Raw genomic sequence first — 14,813 nt, 5'->3', positions numbered from 1 at the left:
GACTCACCTATAATGAAGTTGAGAATGGGTTTTACTAAGGTAAGTTATTAGGCAAGCATTTAATACCTTTGAAAAATTATTGTAAATCACTGTGTAAAGCTTTTGGTTCAGGTAAAAATGAGTTCTGTCTTCAAATTAGGTTTCTTTTCAGTTCAACATTTATTGAATTTCTGTTATTACAAGACTATGGAAGACACTGAAGTTACACAATGAATAAATCAGGGTCTTAATGTAGCTGGAAATCACTTCAGGGAGTAATCTTCTCTGGGAAAAATGATCCATGCAATATTCTGAGCAAAAGATAAGGGCTTGTATAAAAAGTATTGAATAAAAAATTAAAAAAAATTTTTTATGGAAGGATAATTGCTTTACAATATTGTGCTGGTTTCTGCCATACATTAACATGAATCAGCCACAGGGATACATATGTCCCCTCCCTCATAAATCTCCCTCCCACCTCCCACCCTATCCCACCCCTCTAGGTTGCCACAGCTCACTGAGTTGAGCTCTCTGTGTTACACAGCAAATTCCCACTGGCTATCTGTTTTACATATGGTAATGTATACGTTTCCATGCTATTCTCAATTCTCCCCACCATCTGCTTCCCCACTGTGTCCACAAGTCTGTTCTCTATGTCTGCATCTCCATTACTGCCCTGCAAACAGGTTCATCCATACTATTGTTCTAGATTCCATATACATGCATTAATATACAATATTTGTCTTTCTCTGACTTAGTTCACTCTTCACAACAGCCTCTAGGTTCATCCACCTCACAAAGATTGACTCAAATACATTCTTTTTACAGCTGAGTGATATTCCATTGTATATAACCACAATTTCTGTATCCATTCATCTGTTGAATGACATCTAGGTTGCGTCCATGTCCTAGTTATTGTAAAAAAAACTGCTGAATGAACAGTGGGGTGCATGCATCTCTTTCAGTTATGGTTTTCTCAGGGTATATGCCCAGTAGTTTAATTGTTGGGTCATATGGTAGTTCTATTCCTAGTTTTTTAAGGAATCTCCATACTGTTCTTCATAGTGGTTGTATCAGTTTACATTTCCACCAGTAGTGCAAGAGGGTTCCCTCTTCTCCACACCCTCTCCAACATTTATTGTTTTTAGATTTTTTAATGATGTCCATTCTGTGTGAGGTGTTACCTCATTGTGGTTTTGATTTGCATTTCTCTAATAATGAGTGAAGTTGAGCATCTTTTCCTCTAATAGTTTTATAATTTTGGGCCCTACATTTAAATCTTGACTCCATTTTGAATTTATTTTTGTGTATGGTGTTAGACAATGTTCTACTTTCATTCTTTTACATGTATCTGTCCAGTGTTCCCAGCACCACTTTTTGGATTGGCTGTCTTTGAATGAAAATTTTTTTCTGTATTGGGTTTCTGTGACAGTCCAGTGGTTAGGACTTGGCACTTTCACTGCAGGGGCCTGGGGTTTGATCCCTGGTTGGGAAACTAAGATCCCTCATGCCATGACGGTGGCCAAATTAAAAAAAAAATATGTATCTACTTTTTTTTTTTTTAAGGAGGAATGGATGGACAGCAAGTCATTGGAAATTTGGGTCTATAGCTCAGGATCAGTTCAGTTCAGTTCAGTTGCTCAGTCGTGTCCGACTCTTTGCGACCCCATGAATCGCAGCACGCCGGGCCTCCCTGCTCAGGATCAGGAGGGTAGAAAAAGAATGAACAACCACTAATAGCTACTTTCTATATGGTAGTCAAATTGTTACATCAATCCCCATTGATTGATATGGCAAATGTTATTTTGCAATTTCTACTTCAGGTCACACGCTCCAGTCTTCATATTGTTTTTACTAAATCAAACTGCCTCCTAAAGGAAAGAAAGGATTGAAGATAAAAATTAGGAGAAGATTCACAAATCTGTTGAAGACGCAGACAGGGAGATTGTAGATAAAAGGGCCAAACACAAAACACGTAGGATTGCCTGCATTTAATCATGGAAAGAGAGAGAAGTTAGTGAAAATCTCTGAAAACAAGTGATCAGAAAGTGTAAAGAAAACTAGGAGTTGTTTCACAGAGGCTAAGAAATTCAAAAGTTTTAAAAGCTCTAGTACCATCAAGCAGAGTGGATATAGAGATGAAATAAACTGAAATTGGTTAGCAGGACATAATGTGATATTTTGTATTGTTCAGTTTGGTAGCCACTAGCTAGTTCTTTACATTTAAATCAGCTAAAAAAATCAAACTTCAGTTCCTTAGTTGTACTAGCTACATTTGAAATGCTCAAAAGTCAGATGTCACTAGTGGCTAGCATACCAGGCAACTGAAGCCTTTGTGTCCTCACAGAAAGTCCTATTGGTATATGCCTTTTGCTGTTGTTATTGTTTGTCTGTTTGAACATCCAGTAGAGCAGAAGAAAGATTGCAATGTGAAAATTGAACAGGTTTTCTCTTATGCCCTCTACAGTAGTTTGCAATATGCAATATCAGCTTGATTTGATATCGTTAGCTTGATGTTACCTCTTCCTTTTCGCTATTCAGTTTTAGCCTCACCTTCTTTTTTACTGGACTATCGCAGTGGCCGCCTATCTGCCTTTGCGTCTTGTTCTCTCTTCCTTTTAATTTTTTCTCCATATAAATCATTCATCCACTCAACAACACTCTTATTAATGCCACTTTTCCTGGGAAGCCAACCTTAAGTTTTATTGATAGTCCACTGTGGTATGGTGCAAATGGGGGCACCACATCAGCACCATAACCCACTCCAGTGTTCCTGCCTGGAGAATCCCAGGGACAGAGGAGCCGGGTGGGCTGCCGTCTATGGGGTTACAGAGTCAGACACGACTGAAGCGATTTAGCAGCAGCAGCAGCAGCACCACCACCATAAGGAAGTAATTTCTTTCCTACCCCGAAGTTTCCTTCCCTGCACTTACACAGCTCATAATCAATGCAAGCAGAGTGGTTATAATACATTCACATCACACAAATAACATTACAGCAGGAACAATAGCTAACCATAATCATCTCCTGGTGTCTTTTATTTCTGATCTGCTACCAAATCTTTTCCCTTTTCACTTCAGCACTGCAATAGCCTGTTACCTAGTCTTCTTTTAGTCTCTCTTTCTACCTTCCACCAGAAGCTCTGATCATATTAGTCCCTTTCAGGGATCCCCTTAGGCGTACACAACAGAATGGTGGAAAGTCTTCCATTATATAGGTAGGACAACCCATCTTTCCTGTCCTACCTCCCTCAACATTCTTCCACACATCTTTTTGTGGTATTCATCATTCCCGAGGCACCTTCATACCTATTCACCTCCCTCTCTCTTGTCCCTGCGAGTCATCTTTCAGACTCCAGAGTTCCCTCCCATACCCCTAATAAGACTCAGGAAGAAAGATACACGCAGTCCAAGGGGGAGATGGGTACTAATCAGGGCCCGAGGGACACAAACCTGTTTGACCATGTCCATTTGGGAAGCTACTCCAAATAAGCTGCACTCACAATGCTTACTATACCCCCTCAAAAGACAAAGTAATTTTCACTGGAACGGAGAGGAGGCATCTCCGTAACCAAAGACTCTTGGCAGAGACAGTTTCAGCTAGTCTCTGGGAGGCGAAAGGGATTGTGGGAGCGCCGTTCATCGTCCCAGCAGGCTCATGGGAAATGTAGTGCAGTTTTTCTCCAACATGGCGGCGCCAGGGTGAGTTGTGTGAGAGTACTCGCCGCGGTTTTCTGTGTTAGAGTGGGAGAACCTGGCGAAGGAGAGGGCTCTCGTTTGCTGAGAACCGCGCCTGAGTCAAGGTGGAGATTTGTGGCCCTTCTTATTGGTGGGAACGGAGGCTTCATATCTCCGCTTTCCCTTGTTGCCTCTTCCGGTGTCCTCTTTCTGCCCCATGAGCTTCGGACCTCACCAGGGAGAGGAGGGATTGCCCGTGGGCAGTAGGGTGTCCGTGCGTTCGGTGGTTCTGTTAGAGTTTGAGGTGCATGTGCTCACGTGGTGCCTGTGTCTGTTTTTTTGTTTTGTTTTGTTTGTTTGGAGGGTTGGAGACAAGCGGCTATAATCTGGGGAGTGTTGGTCTGTGATGTTAGCTTCAGGAGTTTTTTTGATTCGTGCCAGTGCAGTGAAGAGAGTGTTGCTGGTGGCCTAACAGCTTGCAAAACTGTATCTTCCTATGCCCTTTATTTTGAGTAATACCTGAGACTTGTGCTTTTCGTGGTGTGAGCCAATAGTTTTGGCTGATTTCATTTAGCAAATATTTGCTGTGTACCTTCTGAATGCCAGACAGTCAAATTCTGTGCCTTCAATTAGGCGACAGCCTTCTGGGTGAACGCAGCACACAACGAAGTAGTTATAATATGATGTGAAAATGCAGGGATATAGTTGCACATCATATATTAATGAAAACATTGAAGAGGGCCACCAAACTCAATTCTGAAGAAGAGGTTTAGAACGTAAGATGGCAAATTCAGTAAGTTTAGGCTTACTCAGTAAGATTTATTGATTCGCTACTATGTGCTAGGTCCTGCTCTAGGTGCTGCGTGTTACAGGGTGAATAATACGGACAAAAATCTCTACTATCATTTTATTGTTCAGTCGCTCAGTGGTGTCTGATTTTGCGACACCGTGGACTGCAGCATATCTGGCTACCATGCCCTTCACTATCTCCGGGAGTTTGCTCAAACTCATATACATTGAGTTGATGATGCCATCCAACCATCTGTTGTCCCCTTCTCTTGCCCTCAATCTTTCCCAGCATCAAGGTCTTTTCCAACAAGTCATCTTTGTTATAGCTTTTCTTCCATTTTAGTAAGTTAAAGGAGGAAAACAGAATAAACACATTAATGAAGGCATTAAAAAATATAGAGTAGTTCTTCAAAGAATTAAAGTGAAGTGATATGACAAGTGATGGGGTCAGTTTTTTCTAATCCTTTTTTTTTTCTTCTTAAATAGATAGTGCAATTTGAATAGCTACTAAATTGAAAAGTTGCAAAAGAGGAGCTTTCACTCCTCATTCCTGTACCCAGTCTTCCTATTTTCCCTTCCTTGAGTCAACCCATATTACTGATAATCTTGTATGTCCCAGAAATTTGTATGTATAGTTTATATATCTGTACCATATACTTAATAGCCAGGCCTCAAATTGTTTCCAATCTTTGCTATTAATTTAATTTATGTACAAGCACAGGAACATTTGTTTATACTACTTGGTTCATTATAGGCTCTCTTATTCAAGGAGAGCATAACACATATATTATTATTTCCACTTAGGGCAGTATCCAATAGAATGTATTGGGGTTAAACTTTCTTACAGAGTAGATGTGATCTCAAAATTCTTATTATCCTGTGGGGAGTGTGCTTAGGCCAGATACAACATGGCTAATATTCTAATAAAATAGTGACCTTGCTCTTGTCACATCCCATAACATGGCAAGGCATGTGCACATCTTTGTGCAGTAGTGGAAATTCCTTGGCCAGGGAATTGGCCTTGTTCGAAAGGGGCCCCTCCAGGTCTCAGCAGCTGGTATCAGTCTTTTCCTTGTTAAGGTGACTGAGACCTGTCTTCACATGTAGTACTATTGCCTGACTGAGGGAAGGAGAAGGGAAAGGAGATACCAGAAATGTGATTATGAGGCTCCATCTACTGGTGCCGGACTCTTACTGTCAGACTTAAAACAATGTATTCAGATTCTTTTCTTTCTCATTTCTTCCACTTTGCAGTCTTTGCTCATGTAACATATTTAGGAAAAAACTGTTAGATTCATCCCCATTCTTCATTGCTGACTGCAAAAATGATGAGCTTGGAATGGAATGGCAATAAGATAATTCTTTGAGGCCCTCTCAACTCTTCTTGGTCTTTAAACCAGTCTCATCTGGCTCTTCTGGAAATTAACAGTAATTTAGTAATAGACATATGTAATCATTTAAGAAAGTTATGAAATTGTGTCAGAGAGTAGCACAGATACATGTTCACAACTGTAAGCTGTTTTTAATAAGTACCTTAAAAAAAAGGAAGGTCAGAGGCCTATTGTTATGAGTTGCTAGAACAAATAATAAAATTTCCTGGCAGCATTTTAAGTTTTCTTAGTCATCCATTAAAAAAAGAAAAAACTTATTTATTTTTAATTGATTGATGATTGGCGTACAATATTGGTTTGATTTCTGTCATACATCAACTTGAATTAACCTTAGGTGTACATATGTTGCTTCCTTGAATCTCCCTCCTGTCTCCCACCCATTTCCACCCCTCTAAGTTGTTACAGAGCCTCAGTTTGAGTTCCCTGAGTCATACAGCAAATTCTCATTGGTTATCTATTTACATATGTTAGTGCATATGCATCCATGCTGCTGCTGCTGCTGCTGCTGCTGCTGCTGCTAAGTCGCTTTAGTCATGTCCGACTCTGTGCGGCCCCATAGACGGCAGCCCACCAGGCTCCCCCGTCCCTGGGATTCTCCAGGCAAGAACACTGGAGTGGGGTGCCATTTCCTTCTCCAATGCATGAAAGTGAAAAGTGAAAGTGAAGTCTCTCAGTCATGTCCGACTCTTAGTGACCCCATGGACTGCAGCCTACCAGGCTCCTCTGTCCATGGGATTTTCCAGGCAAGAGTACTGGAGTGGGGTGCCATTGCCTTCTCCGATGCATCCACTCTACTCTTTCTATTTATCTCACCCTCTTCCTCTTCTCCCCCACCCTTGTCCATAAATCTGTTCTCTATGTCTGTGTCTCCATTGCTGCTCTGTGAAAACAGTTTGTTAGTACCATCCATCTAGATTCCATATATATGCGTTAATACAATATATATATATATATATTTCTTTCTGACTGACTTTGTATAATAGGCTCTAGGTTCATCCACCTCATTAGAACTGACTCAAATGTGTTCCTTTTTATGGCTAAGTAGTATTCCATTGTATATATGTACTGCAGCTTCTTTATCCATTCATCTGTTGATATACCTCTAGTTTCAGGCAGTCATTTTAATGAGAAGCTGGGATCATCCTAAGATATGGCTTTATGCTACTGTAAACCATGGTAGAGTTTGGTCACATGTTTTAGTGCAGGGTTTGGATGGAGTTATGTGCCACGAATAGGTACTATTATTCCTATTTTATGGGTGAAGAAACCTAAGCACAGAAAAAACTTAGTAACTCACACAGGTTCATTATAACTAATAAAGGGTAAAGCTGAGGTTTGAACTAGAACTTTGACCTCTAAACACTGTGTTATATTGTTTGAGGAGGCTGTGGGGAAACAAAAATATGATTTAATTTTTGTCATTAAAGAGCTCATAGTCCAGTGGAAGGGGACAAACAGAACAAATAGTGCAGTGTTAAAAATGTATATTCAGCTATCTCCTTCTTATTTAATGATGACTCCAAAAACTTTCTTTCTAACCTTATTTCTTCTCCTTTTTCCACTTTATATTTTCACCTACCAGCCAGACATTGAAACTGTATCTCACCAGTAATTCAAACGTATGATATCCTAAATCTGACTCATCACCTCCCCTTACTGATCTGCTCTTCCTGACCATCTTCTGACTTTGCAGTCAGAATTTGGAATGACATTAGTATTGCCTCTCTGTCACTCACTCTGTCCTGTTAGTAAAGTCAAAGTTAAAGTGAAAGTAATACTCACTCAGTCCTATCTCACTCTTTGTGACCCCATGGACCGTAGCCCACCAGGCTCCTCTGTCTGTGGAATTGTCCAGACAAGAATACTGAAGTGGGTAGACATTCCCTTCTCCAGGGGATCTTCCTGACCCAGGGATTGAACCCAGGTCTCCTGCATCACAGGAAGATTCTTTACTGTCTGAGCCACCAGTCCGATTCTTCTCTTCCTCATGTCTGAGTAGTCATCACAGCTTATTGATTGTTTTGAACTTATCTTTTGCCCTCTCTCCTTATTTCCCTTTTCCTTCTTTCTACAGGCTTCACCCTAGATGAGACCAGCATTTCTACTTGTTAAACTGGATTATTGCAAGTCCTTTTGCCTCTCATTTGCCTATTGTGCTGTCCAGCTTGCCTATTTTACTGGCCTTACCTCCTGTCTCATGTACTACATGTATTATTTAAGCTGGATTACTGCTGTTTTTTCAATAGTCTCAACATTTTTATTCTGTATATAAAAACTAATAGAGTTTTGACTGTTTAAGAACTGCTTTGAAATGATTTTTATTTAAGTTCATAAGTTTATTTTGTTTGCCAACTTTGAAGACTTTCAAGTGGGTGAAGAGTGGAATTGGTGGGTCAGCCAGCATTCTTTCTTCTAAAAAATTATGTCTGCTACTCAGTGTCTTTGCCAGACACATCCATTTCTGTTTTTAGCTTCTGTTCTTTATTGCCTCGCTGGATCCCTTCCCTTCCGTATGACTGTGTATTCTTCTTGTCCTTTGATACTCATCTCAAGTCCCCTTCTGTTTTGAAGTTCTCCCAAACTTTCCCAGTTAACATCAATCTTATCTTTTTTGTCTCTAATTTATATCACTCTTAAAGAACATTAACACTTAATTACCTAAAGATATGTCATATTTTTTCATTGTTTAATGTTTGTCTGTTTTCCTCAACTAACTTATAAACCTGTATTGAAAGCATAAACCATGTATTGTTTGCTGTAGAGTGCTGAGTCCTTAAGTAGACATGTGTGTATTCACTCATTGTTTGATTATCCCTTCAACAAACTTTTGTTGAGCACCTGCTGTGTGTTGGCATTTCTGCTCTCCTGGAGTTTACATCCTGATGGAGGAATTAAGCCAACAAATTAATCATCACAAATTTTGTTAAATTCCGTGAGCAAAATAAAATAGGCTTCTGTAATAAAGCATGATGCAGGGTGCTGATTTGGACAGTGCGAAGACCTTTTTGGGAAAGCACTCAGGAACTACTTACTGATTGACATATCTTTAAAAAAATGAAAACATAATTCTGTGGTGTTCTTAAACCTGTTATTTTAAAAATTATAGATACCAAATATTTAACATACACAGTTTAAAAAAATAATAAACACCTAAACCACTACCTAGCTTAAATACTTTTAATACTTCTGTGTGTCCCTTTCATATCGCAGTTCTCTCTTCTCTCCTGAAATAACTTCTCTCCTGTACTTTGTATTTATTATTTCCTTACTTTTATGCTATATGTGTATTTCTAAACAACATATGGCTTAATTTTGAATTTTGAACTTTATGTAATGGAATTATACTGTATATTCTACTGTGAATTTTTTGTTTCTTTTTTTTCCTTTCCTAACATTGATGAGGGTGAAAAAGGAGAGTGAAAAAGCTGGCTTAAAACTCAACATTCAAAAAACTAAGATCATGGCATCTAGTCCCTTCACTTCATGGCAAATAGATGGGAAAAAAGTGGAAACAGTGACAGCTTTTATTTTCTTGGACTCCAAAATCACTGCAGATGGTGACTGTAGGCATGAAATTAGAAGACACTTGCTCCTTGGAAGGAAAGCTCTGACCAACCTAGACAGCATATTGAAAAGCAGAGACATCACTTTGCTGACAAAGTCCATATAGTCAAAGCTATGGTTTTTCCAGCAGTCATGTATGGATGTGAGAGTTGGAACACAAAGAAGGCTGAGTGCCAAAGAATTGATGCTTTTGGATTGTGATGCTGGAGAAGACTGTTTAGAGTCCTTTGGACAGCAAGGAGATCAAACCAGTTAATCCGAAAGGAAATCAGCCCTGACTATTTATTGGAAGAACTGATGCTGAAGCTGAAGCTCCAGTACTTTGACCACCTGATGGAAAGAGCTGACTCATTGGAAAAGAACCTGATGCTGGGAAAGATTGAGGGCAGGAAGAGAAGGGGGCAGCAGAGGATGAGACGGTTGGATGGCATTACTGACTCAGTGGATATGAGTTTGAGCAAACTCCAGGAGAAAGTGAAGGACAGGGAAGCCTGGTGTGCTGCAGTCCATGAAGCTGCAAAGAGTAGAATATAACTTAGTGACTGAACAACAATAACAAGAACATGTGAGATTTGTCTGGCGCATTTTACCTATGACTTCATAAGTAAAGACATCGGATATGGGAAAACAACCCACTTAATAGCACTAAAGCACTGACTTGTTTTGTAGAACCTACCAGGGATGCTGTTAGATGTTCTTGCTTCTTTGTTACCTTCTTAAATATTCCTTTGTTCATGGATCTGTTTGTTCTCACTTCTCTTGGTTGGTGAAAAGTATAGTAGGCATTTAAAAATTGTCACATAGAAACAGTTATAAAGTATAAAATACATGAACAGTATTATAATTATTCCTTTCTGACTCCTAAGTTTGACGTTTTGTCCTTCCTTTTTTTCCCCAGTATTGTCATGAACAGCAACCACCAAAGTAATTACAAACTCAGTAAAACTGAGAAGAAGCTCTTAAGGAAACAAATTAAAGCCAGGCATACTTTGCTGAGACATGAAGGCATTGAGACAGTATCTTATGCTACTCAGGTAACCTAGAACTATTATTATAATTTGAATTTAAATGTATTGCCATAAAAAAAAAATGTATTGCCATGTTATTGTGTTCTAAGTAGCATTGTTAATAATTGCTCAGAGAAGAAGTTCCATCATGTGTTACAATCTGTTAAATGTATATATATATATATGATAGGACCTTCTAATTTTCTATTTTGGGACATAGCCTAGTATAGTTTGAATTTCCATTGATTGTGTTGTTTGAACTAGAGGAAGCTGCAATTCTGCATTAATAACAATAACACTATACATCTATTTATAGTTTACAAAGCATACTTGTATTCATTATTATATTTAATTTCCTAGAAGTCATTATGAGATAGGTGAGAAAACTAAGGTTTGGAGAGGTTGTGATATGTCCACTGATATAAGGTGCTGAATCGAAATCTAAAGCTAGATCTTTTGTACCCTAATGCAGTCTTCTTTCTTCTATTCCTAACTTCATCTCTATTATAAAGTATTTTGATTATACACTGTGAAACGTTTTTTATTTATGAGATTTTATTTATAAAACCTTTTTATTATCTGATGGGCAATGATTAAATGATATATATGTATGCATGTACACACACACACACACACACACACACACACAACTCTTCCTGGGCTATGAATGAGGAGAAGTTAGCTTAACCCTTAGCTTCTCCACTTATTATGAGCAGTACCCTTTGAGGGGGCTTCCCTGGTGGCCCAGAGGTTAAAGCATCTACCTGCAATGCGGGAGACCTGGGTTCGATCCCTGGGTCGGGAAGATCCCCTGGAGAAGGAAACGGCAACCCACTCCAGTATTCTTGCCTGGAGAATCCCATGGAAGGAGGAGCCTGGTGGGCTACAGTCCACGGTGGCGCAGAGTCTGACATGACTGAGTGACTTCACTTTCACTTTCAGTACTCTTTGACCTCAGCTTTCTTTATTTGTAAGGACATACTATTACATACCTTTTTATTCCATTGGGTTGTTAGATTCTAAAGAGAACATGTATATGATAGTACTTCCTAGTCATTAAAATACCACATAAATATAAAGTATTCTTATGATATTCTTTCTGATTGTAAAGATAATAGGATAAGAATAGTAAGGAAGCTTACTACTGAGGGCCAAAGACATAGAGTTTAGAAGGTGAAGCTGAGATCAAAACTTAGATCTCTTGATTCTCAGACTAGTACTCTTCTGTCACTCTTGTTCTATCTTCTGTGCTGCATCACAGTTTAGGAATGAGTGGAGGTTTAATATTAGCCCTACGTTGATTTTCTTACATATTAATAGCTTCAGGCTCACCCACCCGTGGTGTCAATGCAGTGTGCCTCACGCCCGGGTTCCTGTACTGTTCGCTCATGATCATGGGACTCCAGGTACTCCTGCTCCCGCTGCCTGTGCTGATGATGCTGGGTGGCTCGTGGGCTCCACAACCGATGAAATACAGTTTAATGTAATTAGGCAAGCTGCTTGTGGTGTGAGATGCATTCCTGTGGCCTGGTTCTGTAGTGGACAGCAGGAGGGCCCAGACGGGGCTGATTAGAAATGTGCTTTGCAGATGCAAAATCCTTATAAGCACTAAGCACTGAAGAAACAGTTGTAAGGCATCATCTAAAAACCAGCCTATGGAGGACTTTTCCTTTCCTGAAGTAGACCTTTGATAAAAGCACATACACACACATACACAAATGAATAACTTCAGATAATTTGAACCAAGTCCCACAAAAAAGGATGGAGTAGATAATAGATTAGAGTTAATATATATGTACACACTTACTGCCAAGAGCCACTGAGGCTGTGAGGCTTTCAGAAGATTAATGACATACTCTATTTTCATCAATTCTCAAGCATAACTGGCTTTTTCCTCCCCTTACAGGGGTTGTGTAGAAAAGTAGTAAGAAAAGAAATGGGTTTCTTTGCTGCCTCTGAAACTTGTTTCTGGTTGAGATGAACTTTTGTTTTAGATCTTTAGAAGTTTTAACCTCATCTTCATGGCTCCTAAAGTGTCATTTTATTTGGATTTGATTATTTTTTCCTCCTCAGGATTTTTTTTTTCCTTTTTTTTTTTTTTAATTTTACTTTACAGTACTGTATTGGTTTTGCCATACATTGACATGAATCTGCCACGGATGTACATGAGTTCCCAATCCTGAACCCCTCTCCCACCTCCCACCCCATATCATCTCTCTGGATCATCCCCGTGCACCAGCCCCAAGCATCCTTTATCCTGTATTGAACATAGACTGGCGATTCGTTTCTTACCTGATAGTATACATGTTTCAGTGCCATTCTCCCAAATCATCCCACCCTCTCCCTCTCCTTCAGAGTCCAAAAGTCCATTCTATACATCTGTGTCTCTTTTGCTGTCTCGCATACAGGGTTATCATTACCATCTTTCTAAATTCCATATATATGTGTTAGTATACTGTATTGGTGTTTTTCTTTCTGGCTTACTTCACTCTGTATAATCGGCTCCAGTTTCATCCATCTCATTAGAACTGATTCAAATGTATTCTTTTTAATGGCTGAGTAATACTCCACTGTGTATATTTCAGTATTTTTAAAGGAAGAGAAAACATTTGTAGAAGGACTTCCAATTATATGTTATATATCTAGAGGAGAACAAATGCTCTTTTTACCGTATGTCATAAATACAGATATCTTTGCAGACTTCCCAATGGTGATAGTGGTAAAGAACCCGCCTTCTGGTGCAGGAGTCTTAAGAGATGTAGGTTTGATCCCTGGGTCAGGAAGATCCCTTAGAGGAGGGCATGGCAATCCACTCCAGTGATCTTGCCTAGAGAACCCATGGACAGAGGAGCCTGGCAGGCTGTAGTCCTTAGGGTCACACAGAGTCAGACACAACTAAAGTGACTTAGCACACATGCATGTAGGTATCTTTGTACAATGTTATAGTGATTGTTAGGTTTTTCTAGAGCCATGGTCCTCAGCTTATCAGGACTGAAGATAACTTTAAAAAAATCTGAATTCTTTTCTTCATATTACTGGAAAAATTGCTTGACTGAACAACTGTTTATTAAAGTAAGCATTAATTGTATAGCCCACATGTAATAGTAAGTAAGTTCGTCCCTTCTCTCCTGCATTGCACTTGTTTTTGTGTGGTTTGACTTTAGCATTGCCCACAAATCACTTGGAAAGCATCTTTGAGTACTGCTGTTACTCCTCAGGTCACCTCTCACTGTCTTCGCCAATTCCTAGGTGGGGTATGGATCCTTGTCAGTTACAAAACTGTTGTAGTTCCTTAGATTTGGGTATACTGGAAATATTTTTGTATTATGGCTACATATGACCAAAGCTATTCTGGTACTTTAGTTTATAATCTCACTGAATGAGGTCCAGGGTAAACCATCTGAGACTAAATTTTATACCATATTTTATAATATTGTATTAGTATGTTTATTGTGTGTGTGTGTGTGTGTGTATACTTACATGTTCTTTCATCACTAAGTCCTGTTCGGCTCTTTTGAAACCCCATGGATGGTAGTTTGCCAGGCTCCTCTGTCCATGGGATTTCCCAGGCAAGAATACTGGAGTGGGTTCACATTTCCTTCTCCAGGGCACCTTCCCCACCCAGGGATCAAACCTGTTTCTCCTGCACTGCAGGTGGATTCTTTACCATTGAGCCACCGTACATATAAACTATTGGCTGCCCCATAACAGAGCAGAGCTTTGCTTATTATCCAATTTTACAATAATTTCTTTTACATTCTTTTAAAACAAGGTTCTAGATATGAACCTTCTCATTTTATACATATGAAACTGATACATTATGTTGTAAACTCCAGCTTCATATAAATCAAATGTTGTCAGACTACTGTCTTCAGGTCAAATCTGACTTGTTAGCTAAGAATGAGTTTTACATTTTAAGGGTTGTTAACAAATTATAACTAAATAGAGACTTAGTAGATGCTGAAGAAATCAGGAAGAGATGGAAAGAACACATGGAGGAACTGTACAAAAAAGATCTTGATGAACTGGATAAGTATGATAGTGTGGTCAGTTACCCAGAGCCCAGAGCCAGATATTCTGGAGTGTGAAGTCAAGTGGGCCTTACTTAGGAAGCACTGCTGTTAAGAAAGCTAGTGGATGTGATGGAATTCTAGTAGCTGTTCAAAATCCCAAAGGATGATGCTATCACAGTGCTACACTCAATGTTATTATCAGCAAATCTGGAAGACCCAGCAGTGGCCACAGGACTGGTAAAGGTCAATCCTCATTCCAGTCCCCAGGAAGGGTAGTACTAAAGAATATTCAAACCATCAGACAATTGTACTCATCTCCCATGCTAGTAAGGTCATGCTTAAAATCTTGCATACTGGGCTTCAGCAATACGTGAACCAAGAACTTCCAGATGT

The 14,813-nt window shown here is 39.4% G+C and overlaps 1 protein-coding gene across 1 annotated transcript in view; it reads left to right on the top strand.

The window, feature by feature from the left end:
* Positions 1–3,666: 3,666 nt before the first annotated feature.
* Positions 3,667–14,813, top strand: part of ALKBH8 (alkB homolog 8, tRNA methyltransferase) — a 119,326-nt gene continuing 108,179 nt past the window's right edge. Inside the window, exons 1-2 of the mRNA XM_052653219.1 lie at positions 3,667–3,680; positions 10,299–10,434. Coding sequence (XP_052509179.1) covers positions 3,667–3,680; positions 10,299–10,434 — 150 coding nt within the window. The remainder of the gene's footprint in view (positions 3,681–10,298; positions 10,435–14,813) is intronic.

Source organism: Budorcas taxicolor, chromosome 15 (assembly GCF_023091745.1).
Source record: "Budorcas taxicolor isolate Tak-1 chromosome 15, Takin1.1, whole genome shotgun sequence".
Lineage (NCBI taxonomy): Eukaryota > Metazoa > Chordata > Mammalia > Artiodactyla > Bovidae > Budorcas > Budorcas taxicolor.
Note: the sequence above shows the minus strand (reverse complement) of the source record. Positions and strands in the feature narration are given on the sequence as shown.